Source organism: Rhinatrema bivittatum, chromosome 4, assembly GCF_901001135.1.
Source record: "Rhinatrema bivittatum chromosome 4, aRhiBiv1.1, whole genome shotgun sequence".
Lineage (NCBI taxonomy): Eukaryota > Metazoa > Chordata > Amphibia > Gymnophiona > Rhinatrematidae > Rhinatrema > Rhinatrema bivittatum.
This window is the reverse complement of record NC_042618.1, coordinates 38,775,457-38,795,261: the sequence shown is the minus strand read 5'-3', so window position 1 is coordinate 38,795,261 and position 19,805 is coordinate 38,775,457. Positions and strand designations below refer to the sequence as shown.

Here is a 19,805-nt window from a genome sequence, read left to right as displayed (position 1 = left end):
GGAGAAAACCTTAGTAAATCAGGCTTCTAACGTGTTAACCGAGATACCAGATCATGAATATTGTAACCCAGTGGATTATCCTGTGTGCACTAATAGTTATATGTATATAATAAAGGTTGCCAACATATTATCCTCTTTTTATACTGCATAATGCAAGAATATGGTCTGTACTGCAGCTAAAAGAAATTTCAGCAAAGCAGGTGATTCCCAAGAAGAAAATTCTCGTTTGGGTGTCAACTGTCCATTCATCAAAATGTATCCTCACTTGTTTATTGATCTTACAGCTAGGTCACCTTTTCTTATCCTTTTTGTCCTGTTCTAAAAAAAAATCTTAACCCAAATCCTTTTTTCAGCTGTCTATACTGTATATGGAGCCACGGGACAGCTGCATGGGATTCTGGTAAGGATCAAATCAGCAGGGGGGGGGGGGGCGCCTATTGAAATCAGATTTAAAAAAAACAAAAACAGGCGTGTTACTAAGCACTTCGGTTTTATCTGCCAGCTGAAGTATGTAAAAATATTTTGGAAGCCCTGTTGCTTTACAAGACTTCCTTTTTCTCATGTCACAACCATGTTTACAATTGAAAAGGGGAGCCAAGACAATACAATTACTGAAACACTTCACCTGCTATGATTGCCTGCAAACCGTGGGCACAGCTGAATTCACGAGTGACTCTCGTGGCCGTCGTGCTTGGACTGTAACGTGTCCCTGTCTTCCACTGCATGATTACAGCCTGCAGGAAAAGATTGTTCTGTGATGACCGCTCATGCTGAAAAGGACAAGAAGAGTCATCTCACCTGCCTTTTCAGGCCTTCTATGAAGTAACGCAAGGACACCGAGGTAGAGAGCATGTCTGTCAATGACTTAGTACGAGCAGCCTAAGCCGAGAGGTGGGAGGTTAACTGAGGGGCGCTTTGAAGACTTAACGACAATGAGTGAAAACTTTGTTGGAGGGGTTGTGGTTGCGAATGCGCACGCACACAGTTCCACGTGCATGTTTACACCTTCCTGTTAGCGTGGCAGATCAGTGTCACTGAAACAGCATACAAGCGGTCCATGCCCACATGTGCACTTTCCATACTTGTTATTCACAAAACAAGAGGTGCTGTGAAGGCACCCGGGTTGGAGACTAAAGCAGCATCATTTTGCTCCCAGCCCCACCTCCAATAAAGAAGCCGAGAGAGGCAGATCACATGCCAAGGCTCATTCCAGAGGCCACCAGATCTTCACAGATTGTTGCTACTGTTGCTGCCTTCACAGCTGGGCCTTAGTCTGAGCCCAGAAGCTTCAGAAGAAAAGGTCTGGGGGGGGGAAGGAGGGGGCGTTGATGAAGAACACAAAGGCCAGTGGAGTGTGTGCTAGGGGGTGGAGGGTCAGAGGTGCTTGGCCAAGAAAGGGAAAGTTGAGACTGGGGGCAGGAAATGCTGACCCTAGCTCTATGAATAAGCACATTATATCGATCTCGGGTCCCCATAAGTGGAATCTGCCTGGTAGGAGACCAGCAGTGTTGTACATGTGCACACAGGTCTGTGGCTCCAGCAGAAGCCACTTGGGGGGGGGGGGGGGCCTAAGCACATGGGCTGACAGGGCACGCAGTGGAGAATCGGCAGTGCAGGTTGGTCCAGGCTGCCTCTAAGAATGAAAAGAAAGGGAAAGGATTTGGATGTGTTGCAGTTTAGGGTGCTTCCCTTTTAGGGTCAGCTCTGAGATGGCCAATTTTAAAAGGATGATACAGAGGTTTTTGTCTCAAGGGCATATGTATAAAATGTACAAAGATATCTTACAGCTGATAATATAGATTACAGGTCACAAAACTTTACGGCTGTTTGCTTTGCCAGTTTAAATTTCTCTCTTTGCTGAGGCTCCTTTTGCAGTATGCTTGCTTATTTACAGCAAATAAGTGGCTGTTAATTAAAAAGGTAGTTGAGAAGAAAGTAGAGTTTAGTTGTCCTTTGCGATTGCACTGCACTAAACACACAGTCAGGGCTTAGGGTACTAATGCCCTGTGAATGCCTAGACTGCTTTTCCCTCCACCATGGTTGGTGGGATGATGTAACTTCAAACAAGCAGACAACATTACTTTTTGTTTGTACTTTTATCAAAATATAGCCACACACTTCAAATTAAGAAACCTTCTCAAAACTTAAAAACTTTGAAAAAGAGATACATCAAGTGGGCAGCTAAGAATTCAAACTATGGGCCATCATTTTGTGCCTCTAGTCCAATAAGGTTTTTTTTAATCACAATAATTTTTTGTTTTTCAAGGGTTCAAACTTCACATAGTGACAAACAATCCCCCAAATAAGTAAAACAAAATGGTGTTGATCCCAAAAAGAAATCACTTGAGCTGAAGATCACTCTCTCTGTTGCTGTACTACAAGTCCAAAGATCATACTTATCAAAAACCTCTCGCTTAGTCTTGCCCCTGCTTCACAATCTGTCCTGACATTGATGTTTTGGCCAGTGCTGCAGCAGGGGAACCGGTGAATGACTACCAACACTTGTTGGAATGATGTTCCAAACAAAAGCCATCCTTTCTTCTCTTACTTCACAATCATGACCTATTCTTCCAGAGCTTGCCTCCTGTGCACTATCCCAAGACAATCAAAATAATCAGACATCTGAAAACATAAAAGGACTTAACAGACATAGGGAGTTAGAAAGCCCATCGGCCACAAGAAGCAGCCAAATTATTACTCTGCTAGCCCCTTCCCCTTCTCTACTACTACTTACTATTTCTACTAAAACTTGTACAGTGCTGTGTACAAATGCACATAACAGATGTAACCTCTACAAAACAAGGGCTACAGTCAAAACAAACATTCAGGGCAAAGAATAAATGAAATTCCCTAAATCCTCTATTGAAAAAGGTTCAAAGCAACAAAGCTATGATTAGGAGAAGCAGGGGTTAAGATTTTGAACCAGCCTCCAAAAGATGGGTTTTCAGAGGGAATTTGAACAAGGCCAGATAGAAAGCATGCTGAACCAAGTCAGGAAGACAATTCCAGAGTTGCAATGTAATCTATGAGACACTTATATATTTGGTCCTTCTCTCCCTTTGTTTATACCTGATTAAGGAACTACAGCTCCCAAAAAATAGTCAAATGTACAGCTAGTCCAATAAAAAGCTATAACTTTTTTTTTTTTTTAAAGTTTATTGAGCTTTATTTCCACAGATTCGAAGTGGACCGATACGATCCACACACCACCTTACTTAGAACAGCTAGTGCGACGTGGTGTGGCTCTCTTCCAGTCTGTCTATACCCTTTTAGACTGCAGAATACTCTTCTAGGTGAAGTCTCACCGATGATGTGTACGGAGGCATTATCACCACCTTTTTTCTCCCTAAGCACACCAACATTCCTCTGGCACTGCCAATCACTTCTTTCACTGTTTTGACAAATGGGGGGGGGGGAGCTCAGAGTGCTCCTCCCACTGGATTGTTCCGGGAGGTGAAGGGGCTGAATGGGCCTGCGGGGTACAAAAAGAAATAACGAGTGAAAATAAAATGCTGCTCTCTTCTTAGTTTGGAAGAGAGACAGCACGATGATGAGAACTAAGCACTCACAGGAGGGCTTTCTGTTTGTTTACATTTTGAATCAGCCATACTAAAGCAGGTCACAGCTGTGGGAACCCAACAAAAAAAATTAATTTGTTTGAGAATCTGGCTTGTCGACATTTTTATTAAGTCAATGGTTTTTGGTTTTTTTTGTTCTGTTAATGTGCACCACACCTGTGGGTGCAAACAGGCAACAGCCATGACGTGTCTACAATTTGTTTATTTTCTTTACTAGCCGTTAAGCCCGTAACAACGGGCTACATTAACATTTTTTTTTTCAGTCCATTTCCTTACCCCTCATTCTCCCCTCCCTCCCACCTCCCCTCACTCTCTTCCCCCTCCCCCCACTCCTTCCCCTCCCCTCCCTCATCACCTCAGTCACTCTCTCCTCCCTCCCCTCAGTCACTCCTCCTCTCTCAGCTCATTCACAACCCCTTCGGATAGCGCAGACGGAAGATCTCCGGGGGAGGTCCCTCCCTCGCGCTCGCTGCCGCCCCCGCCGCTACTGCTCGTCGCTGCCACCACTGCTACTGCTCCTCGCCCGCTACTGCTCCTCGCTGCGCCATCTTTGTTACAGGCAAGCTCTGACCGACGTGCTGCCCATGCATGCGTGGTAGAGTTGCTCGCTACTGCGCATTTGCGGCAGGTCGGTCAAGCTTCATTTATCTAGTAGATATTCCATCGTTCAGCACTCCAAAGCAGATCACATTCAGCTACTACAGGTACTTCCCTGCCCCCAGAGGACTCACAACCTAAGTTTGTACCCAAGCCAATAGAGGGTGAAGTGACTTGTAAAAGGTCACAAGCAGTGGCAATGGGATTTGAAACCTGATTCACAGCCTGCTGCTCCTCTAAATTGTGAATGTGATAAAGAGTCCTGGTCAAACTCAGTGGAGGGCTGGAAAGGAGGTGGGGGGCTGAAAAGGTTTATGCCTAACAGACTATCAGGGAGCTTTCATCCTTAGACTACCCAACTTGCAACATGACAGACTCAATAAATAAATATGTCAGTGAAGAATTTGCACCCGGCTCCAGCCCTCTGACAGAGGTTTCACTTTCTTACATGGTTTGGGGCTCTGGCGACATGAAGCACTCAAATCAGCAAGCAGTTCCCTGCTGGAAGCAGCAGCAGGAACAAAACTTACTTCTCCCACCATGATCCATTATTGGGGGCTGTGGGGTGGAGCAAAGGATGGCCAGCTGAGAGATTTGGATTGGTGGTGCAAAGAGTAGTAGGATGATTACTGTTTGACTCTTGCTGCTGGAGCAGGGTATGCCAGTATCTCCTATTAAAATGCCAGCATTTGTCTAAGCCAGTGTGTCCCGTGAAAATTGCAAACATTTACCTTAGCCTAGCTGTTATTTTGCAAACTGGGTCACAGCCTTGGTATTGGAACCAATTCCCTACGTATGTTTTCTATGGGAAAATCAATTTTGACTCGTCATAATTTAGTCTTGAAAACCGAATCTTAATTGTGAGAACTTCATGTGTAATAAGAGGCAGGGTAATGTAATTCAGAAGTCAATTTTAGTTGTTCATGGGGAAGGCATTTACCTGAAACAAAAGGTTTTTTTTTTTGAAAATTGCCCATGCACCAAAGTGGATGTGCTGCTAAGGCATTTCTGGGGCCAAGGCTAGGTTGGGGGAAGACAATGCAGTTTTGCATTTTCAAAACTATATGCACTCTTTTCACAGGAAAAGCAGGAGCAAAATGGCTGTAGGTACTTTTTTCCAAGGCAATTTTCAAAGGGAAAGTATGCATGTACTTTCTCTTTGAAAATTGGTGCAAAGCCCTGCAGATAAATGACCTCCGGCCTTTGCACCTGTACAGGCAGATCGGCATATTAACCCTTATATAGTGATTTTATTTTTCAGAATGGTGGTGTGAATACATGCAATTATAGGTTTTGAAAAATAAAACAAATGCTAACATAACTAATGCTAGAGTAGCTTGAGATTCAAACGTCATTGTAGCACCTATGATGACTCTTCTTCCAATGCCACAGCCATTGGGTAGAAGAAAAACAAATAGAGCAACTCTAAATTGAATACTAGGACATCTTCCAGGATGATGCAACATCGAATTGATTTATATTATTGTTTCAACCAGTGATGTGTTACCAAGTACATATCAAGGAGCTTCGGCCAACTCCACTCCACACAGATGCTTTGTTCTCACAAAATAATTTAATAGAAGAGGCTCCCAGTAGGTTCCAGGAATCCCCCCTCCAGCACAGCACTGATTTGAACAGAAGGATAAAGTCAGTGCTACCCCAGGGAGCATGCTCCACTTACTAATATCAGGTGCCTAATAAACCCACCTCCTGAGTCAGAGACCAGGCCAAGCAAAACATGACATTAGCTCAGTATGACAGCTCCACAGGGTCCTATCATTTAACGGCATGAAAAACAAAGGCCCTGAGAAACCAATCAAAATAGGCCCCTGATATTTCCAGCACGGCAGGACTAGCTTCTCTGATCTCCCATATTAAGAATATAATGTTTGGAGCTAGCAGCAGCAATCAACAGAAAGACAATTATTGGACTGGTGATCGGATTATTGAGCAGCATGTAAAGATCCTCTGTGGCATGGAAGTTCAAGGGTGTGAGCTCATTTAAAATAGTCAAATCAGGGAGCGTGCTGACGTCACCAACGGGAATGGTTGCATAGGGCGGAGAGCTCCCGGCACAGCACGGCAAAACTGACCCGAATCACCGGCTTAAGTTTTTTCTCGCTGGCAAAATTCATACTCGGAGGAAGGTACACGACCGGCGATGACATCCAAGCGAAAAAGCCCCAATTTGACACAATTTTCATACCTTAAATCGGGAGAAGACTCTGGCGCTTCTAACCCGGAGCAGGCCGCAGGCGAGGCCTCCGAGACGGAGCCTGATCACGCGACGCCGGCATCGCTAGCTGAGCTAACTACCCGTACTGAGCTCAGAGAATGGTTCATCGATTTGAGAAAAGATTTAAAACAACACAAACAAGACTTACTCCACTCTATCTCTGAAGTCTGTGAGGACATGGCGGCTCTCGGCCATAGAGTCGATGACTTGGACACCAGTGTGGAGGGTCAGGCCGACCTCCTACATAAAATGGCGGCCGATCATCAGCTAGTTCCGGTGGAGCAGCTGACCCTTGCCAAAAAGGTAGAGGATCTGGAGAACAGGTCACGTCGCAATAACATCCACATACGAGGCATACCCAAGCTGCCGGAGTACACTGACTGCAGGGAAGTGGCGATGTCTATATTTCGTTTCCTGATGCTGGCCGGCTCTGCAACCAATGCAGATAATGAGGCAGCCATGCCTGCACTTCATATTGAATGGGCCCATAGAACACTAGGGCCACGGGTAGCAGAAAAACCCAGGGATGTCTTAGTTTGCCTGCAGTCCTACCAGGAAAAGACCCTCCTGTATAATAAATCGCACACTCAACAGGAATGGCTATGGGAAGGTCACAAGCTGAGCATATATAATGATTTAGCGGCTTCAACACTACGCAAAAGGTTCGAACTGAGGCCAGTCACTTCATTATTTCAGGAGCGCAACATCAGATATAGATGGACTTTCCCCTTCAGCCTCATGTTTACAGTAGAGGGTGTCTCATACCGTGTAAAAAAATTTGAATGAAGCACAAGACGTTTTCAGAAAAGCTAATCTACCTCTCCCCAGAATGGAACAAAGGTCAGAGACAGCAAATCTCAAGATGGTGCATACACCATGCTGGCAAAGAGTGGGTAACAACAGGAGACTAGAGCGGCAGAAGGGATCACTGTTGGATCGCCAGCAAAAGGATGCCAGCACAGCACTTCGCTGACTACACAAACGCATAGGGCACCCAATATGAGTATCAATGTGATTTGGGACGGTACAAAGTTTCAAGTTTAATGGTTATTAGGCTGGGGAAGCAACTCACTGCTTGGTGTCTCAGATCTCTATGTTTGGAGGTATCCAAGGGTGGGATACGCATTGGTGGGTTGTAGGGGGTCTAATGTTCATGAGCTGTAGGCTAAGGTTAGTAAAAGGCATCTGTAATGCTATTTATTGTATTGATGTATATTTTGTTGCTATATGTGAGAGTATCATTGAGGCCCGAGACGCAGAGGGGGATCCTAGATGGTATACCTGGACTATGCAATGGCTCTAAAAATATGGTCCCTTAATGTTAAGGGCCTTAATACACACGTCAAAAGGCAATACTTGCCTTCTGGAGGTGGCACCAGCTGGGGTTTATATCAGACTCTGGGCACCAGCACACAGACTCAAGGCACAGGTTCCATGTGCTAGTACAGAGTGACACCCCTGGCCAGTCTATTAAAGGTATCACAGCCTGCAGAATCTCCAACAACTTATTGTATTCAAAGAAACAAAAACTGCCACTTGTGTAGATATAGCATTAATCCAGGAAACACATATTCACAAACATCATGAAAAGTTCCTATATTTCAAGGAATATCCTCACTCCTATTTAGCGGCTAGTACAAAAAACTCCAGATATACCGGGGTGGGTATTTTTATTGCCCATCAGGTAATTTTCGAGTATCAGTCCCATATAGCAGATCCAATGGGACGATATATTTTACTAAAATTGCAATTTGATAAAAAGGTGATTACTATTGTGAATTTATGCGCCCCAAATACAGATCAGAGCGCCTTCCTACGCTCCTTAGCAGATACCCTCACTACCTTTGCGGAAGGCGACCTGATCTGGGGGGGACGGACGGACCATAATGTTATACGTAACTCCCGACTGGATACTTCTAATTATAGAAATCCAGGAGCTTGGAAAGCTACGGCAGAATTATCCACCATAATGCGCAGCTGGGGTGTTGTAGACATTTGGAGGCAGAGGAACCCAACCTCTCGCATGTATACGTTTTATTCCAACCCTCATAATTCTTACTCAAGGATTGATTTCCTACTTATCGATAAAAGCATGCAAAATCAGGTGATATAACCTGGTCTGATCACGCCCCAGTATAGGTATCCCTTCTGGTAACTGTCCAGGACTTAGGTTCCCACTATTGGAGGTTTCGTGAGGATTTACTTAGGGACATCAATCATCGCAATGTCTTCCTCAACTCTATAAAGGATTACTATAAATTAAACACGGGGTCAGTGACAGATGCAGGATCGTTATGGGAATGCTCCAAAATTGTTATAAGAGGGAGGGTAATAGCCTTAACTTCGGCCTTATGAAAACAAAGGGACAAAAAAACGAAACGAACTGACACGTATGATATGCATATTAGCTCGCCAACACTCCCACACGCTATGTGCTAATACCTTACGAGCCCTACGAGCAGCACGCATGGAGTTGAATCTACTTGAGTCTTCTCAAATAGCTCATGATTTAGATCGGGCGCGACAGAAATACTTTGAGGGACATAATAAGGCTGGCCGCCTACTGGCTCGGCAGTTGAAACTGCGTCTTACCCAGAATAACAATGCGAAAATTAAGAACAGGCAGGGTCAGATGATCACTGCAACACAGGATATACAAGACTGCTTTACACAATTCTAGTCCCTCTTATATAGCAAAGACCAGGCTATCACCGCTGATGCTATAGATCAATATCTAACATCAATCACACTGCCTCATCTTACAGAGACTCAACAGCAGTTACTAGATAGTCCCATTACTATTATGGAAGTACAAATAGCGATACATGACCTTAAAGCAGGGAAAGCCCCTGGGCTTGATGGATTTACGAGGGGTTATTATAAGACTTACAGCGCACAACTGGTCGGGCCCCTTACTGATTTTTTCAATAACCTCAGAAATGGAGATCCACTACCCCCGCATACCAACATAGCGGGCATAACAATTCTGGTGAAACCTGGACGGGACCCAACCAGTGTGGCTCGTATCACCCGATATCATTGCTTAATATTGATTTAAAGATATTGGCTAAAGTGCTGGCTATGCGTTTGAACACCATTTTACCACCACTTGTTCACAGAGACCAAGTAGGTTTTATACCACAGAGAATGGCAGCGGACAATGTCCGAAAGGTCACAGACATATTATGGTGGGCCAAAACTGAACGGATCCCGTTGGTGCTACTAGCCATTGACGCCGAGAAGGCTTTTGACCTTGTACACTGGGACTTTCTTTTTGCCGTATTACTTAAAATGCACTTTGGATCTCGGTTTCTGAGTTGGATAAAAAGCCTATATAATGAGCCAGTAGCTAGGATTAAAGTAAATGGAGGATATGGCGATCTATTTCCCATACAAGGAACCAGACAGGGTTGTCCCCTGTCACCACTCTTATTTGCTCTATTTTAGAGCCACTCACCACCAAAGTGCAAGCAGCGGACAAGATTACGGGTATTCAAATGGGGAACATGCACCTAAAAATCTCACTTTTTGCAGACGATATCCTTTTGACCCTGACTGACCCAGTTAATTCTGTAAGGGGAGTGACAGAAGAGCTGCATGCTTTTAGCACTGTATCAGGATTTAAAATCAATTTGGATAAAACTGAACTGAATATTTCAGCTTCTCAGCCCGTTGTTCAAATACTGAAGGACCGGTAAAATAAATGTGCTGCCTCGTCTCCTGTATCTTTTTAATATGCTACCCATTTACATTAGCTCCGCTATCTTACAGTCCTAGCAGAAGATACTGTTTGACTTTATTTGGCGAAGGAAGCCTCCCAGAGTGGCTAGGCGGTTGCTCTATCAGGGGGTTTAGCGGTTCCCAACCTGGAATGGTATTACGCAGCGGCACAATTAACAGCGGTCACTGATATGCATAGACGAACCTCTGTGAAGCAATGGGTGCATTTTGAAGAACATATAGTGGAGGGGATGCCTTTGGCGGCAATGATATGGCAGCCCCGAGACACATGGTCCATGCGGGGTAAATTGTCCATGGCCCTGGAAACAACTATGAAGTTGTGGGCCAAATGGAGGGTACAGCTGGTGGGCAACGGGGTCTATTTTCATTCCACTCGTCTATATTATAACACATTATTTACAGCGGGTTGTGAACATCGCTCATTTCGAGCATGGCACGACAAGGGCATACATCATGTAGAACACCTGGGGGGGGGGGGGGGGGAGCACTGATGACCTGGCCAGAAATTCAACGACTCTACCAGTTGCCAAGCAGGGATTTTCTTGCTGGCTAGCAGATCTTACATTTTTTGCATTCCCCACAGGTTGCCTCATCTTTAAACCAGGGTAAGGCACTGTTTGAACACTTATGTGAAGACATTGATAAGAAAAGAGGCATGATTTCAAAACGGTATGCTTTGCAGTCACTGTCTGTAGTTCAGGCACACCCACATGTTCTGCATTGGGAGGAGGATCTGGGTCGTTCATTGCAACCAGATGAATGGATGCAGATATATATCTCTGCCCGTCGATGCTCCGTGTCGGCCATGCAGCAAGAGAACTGTTATAAATTAATTACGCGGTGGTCTCTAACTCCGCAAACTCTACATCGCAGATACCCGTAAGTCAGTGAGTTCTGTTGGCAGGGCTGCAGTCAAGAGGGTTCTTTCCTACACAGGTGGTGGTCTTGTGATCATGTGAACAGACTTTGGACAGAGGTCGCGTCTTGAATTATTGGCTGCACAAGGTGTTCTAGATGCTGAATTTATGTTATTACACTATCCTCAACCATCGCTGGATAAACCACAAATAGCGTTTTGTCAACAAGTTTTTATTGCCACTAGAACTGCAATTGCTAGCTACTGGAAGCGGCCAGATCTACCATCTCTCCCCATGATACAACAGAAAGTCCATTTGTCCTGTAAAATGGCAGCAATTACAGCGGCAATACATGATAATACATCCAAATTTCAAGCGATTTGGACACCATATATACAATGGGAGAACCATCAAGCTAATCAGTAACTACTGCGCTTCCCATTTTAGACTTTGGGTTCACCTGGATCCCTCACAGGTCATCCGTCTATATTTACTATGCATCTCTAGCCTTACAGCAGATTTATTGCATTATATACAGCTGCTTACATGAGCTCATGGACCGGGGGGTTTGGGTTACGAGTATGTTGATTTTATTGTTGCATTCTGATTACCGTTGTGGTACATGCTTCATAACCTGTATGTTTATTGTGATAATAAAAATCATAAATTGAAAAAGAAAATAGTCAAATCAATATACAGGTAAGCCACACCATTTGTTTCCTTACTTGCTGGATTCATGATTGATAACAGCTAACAAAAGTAACTGAAAATAAGAGAACAGAATGTAGTTTTGGTGGGAGGGAAACTAATTATGGAAGCATATTGTGTAACTTCAGCAACAACCTGTCCAAGGCTGGCAGACTTGTTTGGCAGGACCCTGTGAGTAAAAGGTAGGATGTGCAGACTACCAGCTCTTCCCCTTATCTGATGCAATACTTGGGTTTCTTGGACTCCATCCTCTTCCTGCACAGCCGGCTGGAATGCACTTTGGTGAACGATTTGGCACGGTGTACAGTGCCGGCTCTCAAGAGGCGCAGGGCTGAGAAGGGCAGGCTAACGGATCAGAACCAGACCCTGGAGGATCTTGCACAAATCCTGCTGCTAGCAGCTTCTCCCCCTTTCACAAACCAAAGCCGACACGATTATAACTGTTTAAAATAATAAAAAGTCTAATTTATTGTACTTGTCTCAAAAGCACAACAACAAAAAATGAAACTGAGTTAAAAATAAATAATAGTACAAACAGACAATAAAAAATGATTGAGGGGATAACGAGGGACCTTCATTTGCTGTTTTTATTGTTCATTATTTTTCCAGGGAATTTGGTATGGTTTATTATAACAAGAACAAAAACAGGAGAAAAGCAGTGGAATTAAATGACTCATTTTTCCGGGTAAATATCAGAGTTTATTTTGGTGGACAAAAGCCAGCACAATAAAACAGATTCTCTCACCCATGCAGCAGCATAATCTCTCTCTACCCCCATCCCTTGCCTAGAAAGTCCCTCTTTCTCCCTACTCCCACCAAGAATCTCCCTCTCTCTCTCTCCCCTCCACTGCAAGAGCATCCATGCTTACTGGTGGTGGCTCTCCATTCCTCCTCCTCCTTGTTTGGTGACTTGGCTTGCTGCAGCGACTGCACTTCTGCTTTTATGCACAGCCAGGGAACCTGCTGGGAATAGGTTCTGGTATTGAGGGGGGGAGCACGTCAAACAAACACATCAGTGGCACCAGACAGCAGACCTTTTGGCTGGTGGGGGAGGAGAGGCAGGGCTGAAATGTTGCATCAGTGAGCGCTTTCACAGGTGTAGCGAGTACATGCTCTGCCCTCACTGGCCTCCAGCAGTGCCTGGAGGCCTTGAAATGCTACCTCTGCAGCTCCTTTCTAATCAGCCTAAAATTAGGGAGAAAATCGGTTTAAACCAAGTGTCATCTTTGGAAAAGTCCAGGAATTTATGGGTAAAAAAAAAATCGGTTTAAACTAAAAGTGATGGACTCTAGGGATAATCTATCACTTTCAAGTAACAAAAATTAAACCGCATAAAAAAAAAAAAAAGCATCCAGCAGATTTTAGACAAGCTTTTAACACTAATTTCCAAATAACGGAAATTATATACAATATTAAAATCATAGCGAGGAAACGTCGGTGAGTACCATCAACATAACTTAGAAAGGTGCAAGGCATCAGGAAGGAATATGGTTGGAGCCCTGTGCAATGCCTAGGAGAGCAAAAAATAATTAGTTGGGGGATCATGCGAGAGATCTTACACTGGGGATCCCTCCCCATGAGGGCTTCTCGGAGTCCCCTGCGTACATTTCACATTCATCTTAACTCTAGCTCATTTCCTACCAGGCTCCGCTTTTGACCTCGTTTCCAGCTGACAGGCTTAAAAAAAAAATAAAAAAATCTTGCTATAGGATTTATTTATTTGGGATAAACAGAAGGCCTTACAAACCTTTTTGCTGGGTCTACTTGAACCCTGCAGATTTCTTTTTAAATTGATACAGACTATAATATGGCTTCTAAATAATGTTAGAATTTCCTCTTCCTCCTCACTGGGCATTTCATAGCTGTTACAAAATAAAGGTTATGCATGTGCAGGAGTTGGAGACATGGCAAAACATGTTACTCTACATGAAATCACTAGCCACAAGTTTCCTGTAACTCGATAAAAACATGAGGGTTTCTTGTTTTTTTTAAGTCAGGTTAAGGCTTCCAATAAATCAAACTGAAACTGAAAGATTAGGTTTCCAAGTGCCTGTTCCCCTGATGCACGACAGGCTTCGGCTGTCCCAAGTGCAGAGCAGAGTGGAAGAGTCAAATTCAACTAGTTAGCTATCTAACATTAAAACGAGACAAGTGTATTTTACAGCATTAGCTGAAACAAATACCGTTAAACTTTCAGTCAAAACAGTTGGTAGTGTGAACAGCACATAAGTGAATTAGATTTAACTTCAAATGCACCTATTATATAACATTTAAAAATATTTTGCCATGTTTTGTTTCCATGCAGAAATATGTCAATGCATACAGGAAGTATTTTAGATTATTTGATGTTTGAATCAAGGAGGAAAAAAAAAAATATAAAAAATGTGTTTGATATTGAAGTGTTAGGTTCAATAGTAGCGTGCATGGCAGGTTACTTATACACCCTTACTGCTTTCATGGTGCTGTAAAATAAGTGCTGTACTAACCAAGATGATAACCTATAAATGTGCTATAAAAAACATATCATCATACGTCTTAGCAATTCTAGTACGCCGAGTCCAGGGGGCTAATGTAATAAGCTGTACACTGAAATTCTGCACATAGTTTCTTGACGCACACTAAAAAAAAATCGACTCCCTTTGCAGTAAGCTAATAGTATGCTAATGCGTCAGGAGTTAAAGCATGCTAATCTGAAAATGGGCACAGAAGACATGCTTACCGTCCATAAAGTAGGATTTGTGCACATAAAACACGCTAAAAACATATTTTGTGCGCAGTGTCTTCTGTGCCTGATTTATGCATACAAAGCACAAGTTGGGTGCAGAAAATAAATGCATTTTCTCTGCACACAAAACATGCCTCTATGCATAAACTGTGTGTTTCTGCACAGAAATTCTGAGTACAGGTCTCCCACACCACAAATTCCAGGTTTAGCCGCCTAGACTAATGTTAGCCCAAGTAACCATCCTCCATATCTGACAAGGACTTGCATTTCCAGCATTAAGAAATTCTGAGCTAAGCCTACGAGCCAATGCCTTCATTAACATGATATTTAAATGGAGGAGTGTGTGCATGGCTCGGTGCACCTTTATTACATCAGGTAAGAGATTAGTGTGCTACAACAGTTACATGACTAGGAGAGCCCCCGGGGGTGGCAGCGATTTTAATGTGACGTAAGCAGCTTCGTGTCCCACACCGGAGTGCACCGACAGCCGTTACTCACTACGCAGCTCGGCCTGCTCAGATCTGGCAGTCCCCCCCTTCAGATGACTTCCCATTCATCTTCAAATGTGTCGGTGCGCGTGGAGGGGGAGCCATCACTGGCTTTCTGCGAGCCCTGCAAATGGCTGAAGCTTTTTGTGAGGCGCTGAAGGAGTTGTCCAGAGCAGCCAATGGCCCAGAGCTCATCCATAGGTGTCACTGCAAAGAGACAGCATCAGGTTCAGTACCACCAGTTACTATTGTAAGCCCTCTGTTCCCAACTTGGTTTTGTTACTTTGCTACCATTTAAATTCTAACAGGTGTATCTTTTCAAACTTTATTAATATATATTCATTAGTCTGCACATCGGTGCCATGTATGTAGTGCAAATAATAAAACGCTCTTTCCTTTTCTCACTATTCTTATTTATGAACAATAAAGTCTTTGAACTTACTTCTTTGCAAAAATCAACTTGAAAAAGTGAAAAACTATAATAGGGACAATCTCAAGATAGCGCTGTTTTATAACATAAGTCACTTAAGGACCAGCTCCCAGAATATTTTCTCTTGGGGCTGCAGGTTCTGCATGCCTACACATAGTTTTAATTCACTTTGGGCAGTTTCAGATGTCTGACTCTGGGCAACAAAGAATAACTGTAAGTAGCCTGCAGCTAACGCTCACAACTACTATCCTGGAACTGTGGATCCTGAAAATTCACTTCTGGGCGTGTGTTTTAGCACAAGCTTTTCATGTTGTACCATCTTATGATAAACACGGCATGTTACTGATTGTCACCCGAGTAGAAAGGGAGCTGCTCTGACAACTGAGGAGAGCTTACATCAGGGGGGGTTGCGAACATTTTCCTTCCAGTATGACGCTTCCTGTCCGATGTCAGCAACATGACCACTCGCAGAACTTGCGGGCTGGCTATGCTAATCTTGCGATAGGGGAGGTTTGAAAGTGCTTGGAATGCCAGCATCAGAGGATTAGCATTGTGCTGGTAAGGTGGAGGAACGGGCTGAGTGATACGCCTCACGGAGGCAGGATTTCCATGGAGGTGACCAGATTTTTGTCAGGGGGAACACTTTGGAGAAGTCAAGGATACTGGTGGGGATACCATCCCCTTCCCTTCACTCCAGAGAAGGCATGGTTTTTATTGTAGGGAGTCTCCCCTACCCACACAAGAATCATTCAGGGCTAACGTTCCCCAACCCGTACAAGAACTGGTCTATCAGGTCTAAATGCTGAGTGTTTTTTTTACCAACCCCCTGGCTTATATTACTCATGGTAATCATTACCAAGACTGTAGCATGGTTTACATATCACAGTACTAACGTGCCTGTCAGACAAATCATGTTTCCTGGAATTCTCTTCCAATAATCCCCGGCAGGGTTTTTGTCCGTGATGCCATACCGACGTGCTATGTCTCCATTCGGGCAGCGCGCCCACACTGTCCTTGTACTTAGGGCCAACTGACATGCTTGTAGTCCTTCATGAAAGACATGAACACAAAACCAAACCATGATGCGTAGTTACAATTAGTAACGTCACATAGAAAAATAGGAAATGACAACAGATAAAGACCGCAAGGATCATCTAAGTCTTCCTATCCCTGACGCAGTATCTCAGAGCCTACCTGATCCCAGGCTTTACCCTTGCACCTATTGCTATTCTGTGCTTTTCCTCTTCTTTCTGGAATTCTGGGACTGTCCCATTCATCCTTTTCAGGAAGAAATATTTTTAAATGTTATTCCTGAGTCCACCTCTTTTGAGCCTCATAGCATGACCCCTTGATCTAGGGCTTTCTTTCCACTGAAAAATTCTTGCTTCTTATATGCTATTCATACCTTGGAGGTAAACAAATATCTTAACCTTTAGATTAAAATAGCCAAGTCAAGCCCAACAGGTTCAATAAAGCAGATTCATTCATTTGGCACTCAGCACAAGCATTTCTCCCTCTTGCATTGAGATGCACTTTAAGATATTTTCTATATAATACCTGATACACTGCCAAATGGTCTACTTTATAGCGGATGATTTTGAATTTATTCATTGGCAAGTTTCTGAAAATTTCAATAATGAAATCTCCACCATAGCAATGAACAATAACCATGACAATATCCTCTAGTAATTATGTGGCATGAACAGAATGGTGTGGGAATAGCACTCTACAGCCTTGAAACGTGCATTTCTGAAGATTTTTTAGAAGAATATTGCAAGGCTTATTCCACACATTTCTAAATGTTATTTATTTATTTTTATATACCGACATTCGATCTCAATTGAGATATCACATCGGTTTACATTCAGGTACTGTAGGTATTTCTCTATCCCCAGAGGGCTTACAATCTAAGTTTTGTACCTGAGGCAATGGAGGGTAAAGTGACTTGCCCAAAATCACAAGGAGCGACAGTAGGACTCAACCCCTGGTCTCCTGGTTCATAGTCCACTGCTCTAACCACTAGGCTATTTCTCCTTCCTTAAACCACTTAAAATTACAACAAAATCTGGGCCTAACAAAGATTGCCAATATTGGTTTGCTGAAGCTGCAGTACCCAAAGATTAAAGCAGTACTACATCAAATCAGAAAAATCTCAGTCTTCCTTTTGACTATAAGCTTTAGAAACTAACAGCATGTGCACACCTTTTTCCTCCAAAGCAAGTGTGATGATGTAAAAGATAATTATTACGGCATAAAAAACAAAATAAAGCGAGCAACGTTTGCATAAAACAAAACGAGGTAAAGTGAAAGAGAAAGTAAAAAAGACCGTGAAAGAAAAACAAGAAGCAAAAGACCGTGGCAAAACAGTGAGAAAGAGCAGAGCGCGGGCATGTGCTAAGGAGCAGGCAGGTTGATATTCTGGGTAATAAAGGGTAAAAGCAGCTGCTAGCCTGCACTGGTTCCAGGTCTTTTTTTGATAAGTTATACAACCAACAAACTAAATACAGTAAATCTAGGAGTTCTCAACATCTAATGCAATTTAGAACATTAGATGTTGAGAAGTCCTCTAGGTGCTATTTTAATCTTTTACCTGGTACGTGTTCCCAGTCAGTGCCAACCGGCATCTCCTCTGTGACTGCGACTCTCACGTACACATTCCATCTGCTATCGATGGCCCACAGCATCTGATCATCGGGACTTGAATGAACACTGATTAAGCTGACGCCTACTGGCTAGAAACAAACACATTTCATTTCCTTTAATATCTGTGGTAACTTCTAAATTTAACACTACATCCTTCCAATTCCCCTTTTTTAAACATAAAAAATTCCTATAAATTAAACTGTTCAGACAAAAAAAAAAACACCAAACAGAAAATAAAAGACAGAAACATCTACAGATTAACGACAAGTTTACCGACTCCAAATCTTCTCAGCAAGGGACAGGGCCCACGCAGCTTTTAGCTCCTGCACGTTAGAATTTATAACAAATCGGTTTTTACCTGAAAGATATTACTGGGCAGAAGCACCTGTGCTAGAGATAATGAAGAAGACACTTAGCTGGTTAAATCAGCCCAGTCTGGAACATGTCCCCTTGGCTGGCCCTTCCACAGCACGCATGCTGTTAGGCATTCACAAGCCAGCTCAGTGGCAGTGGTAATGGATTTACAGTGGCTTGCAAAAATATTCGACCCCCTAAAAAGTCAGCAGATTTGTGTGGATTACAAATGATACTTACACCGATTGTTGTCGACAGTATACTTATTGAAAACCAGTATGTGCTTAAAGTACATTTTCAAAGTCACAATTCACTATTTTTCTGCATGGTTTGTAAAATCAAATTAAAAACTGAAAAATGCTGCCTTCATAAGTACTCAGCCCTTGTGCTGTGGAAGCACAGATGAAAGATATTGCCCTAACAACTGGCCTCTACCTGTGAATCATTAAAATAGGCCAGCTTTTCTGGATAAAAGACCCCCTTAACTCCAAGTACCATTGGTCAGACAGAATCTGAAGGAAAGCTGTGAAAACGAAGAACAAAGACCATTCTAAGGAAATTAAAGATAAAGTTATAGACATGCACAAAATAATATCCAAGTGCTTGGATATCCCACTGAGCAGCAGTGGATCAACTGTGAGGAAATGGAAGCCAAATTATACCACCCAGACACTGCCTAGACAAGAGAGTCCCTAAAACTCAGCACCAGAGCAAGGAGGAGACTTGTGAGGGAAGCCACTGAGAGGCCAACGATCACTTTGAAGGAGCTACTGAGTTCAGTGGTTGGGAGTGGAGGTCTGCCAGTCAACCATATCAAGAACCCTGCATACAACTGGCCTGCATGGGAGGGTGGCTAGAAAGAAGCCACCCTCCCACAAAGCGCATCTGGAGTTTTTCAAAAAGCATCAGAGTGACCCAGCTAAAATGCGAGATAAGGTTTTGTGGTCAGATGAGATGACAATGGAGCTTTTTGGCCAAAATTCAAAACGCTATGTGTGGCACAAACCTAAAACTGCCCATTCCTCAGCAAACACCATCCCAGTGGTTGTGGCTGCATCATATTGTGGAGATGCTTTTCCTCACTGGGGATGGGCATCTTGTTAAAACTGAAGGATGGATGGATGGCGGAACATACAGGGAGATACTGCAAGACAACCTGCTTCAGTCTGCTAACTTGGAAGAAAGTTCACCTTGCAGCAGGACAATGACCCCAAGCACAAGGCCAAACACAGGAGTGGTTGATCAATAAAAAGGCGAATGTTCTACAATGGCCAAGTAAAGTCCAGATCTCAATCTGTGACACTATTTGAAAATTGCAAGTCTATAAGCGTCATCCAAACAACCAGAACAACCTGGAGCAAATCTGCCAGGAAGAATAGGCAAAAATTACTCCCAAACAGTGTGCAAAGCAGGTAGAAACTTACCCCCTCGCTCTTAAAAGCTGTTAT

The 19,805-nt window shown here is 43.4% G+C and overlaps 1 protein-coding gene across 3 annotated transcripts in view; it reads right to left on the bottom strand.

Annotated features, from left to right (window-relative positions):
- Positions 1-11,213: 11,213 nt before the first annotated feature.
- TECPR2 (tectonin beta-propeller repeat containing 2) overlaps positions 11,214-19,805 on the bottom strand; it is a 181,856-nt gene continuing 173,264 nt past the window's right edge. For all 3 annotated transcript variants that reach the window (XM_029597970.1, XM_029597971.1, XM_029597974.1), the window contains 3 exons: positions 17,951-18,092; positions 16,258-16,407; positions 11,214-15,137 (listed from right to left, as the gene is read on the bottom strand). In XM_029597970.1, coding sequence (XP_029453830.1) covers positions 14,980-15,137; positions 16,258-16,407; positions 17,951-18,092 — 450 coding nt within the window. In that variant the 3' untranslated portion in view covers positions 11,214-14,979. The remainder of the gene's footprint in view (positions 15,138-16,257; positions 16,408-17,950; positions 18,093-19,805) is intronic.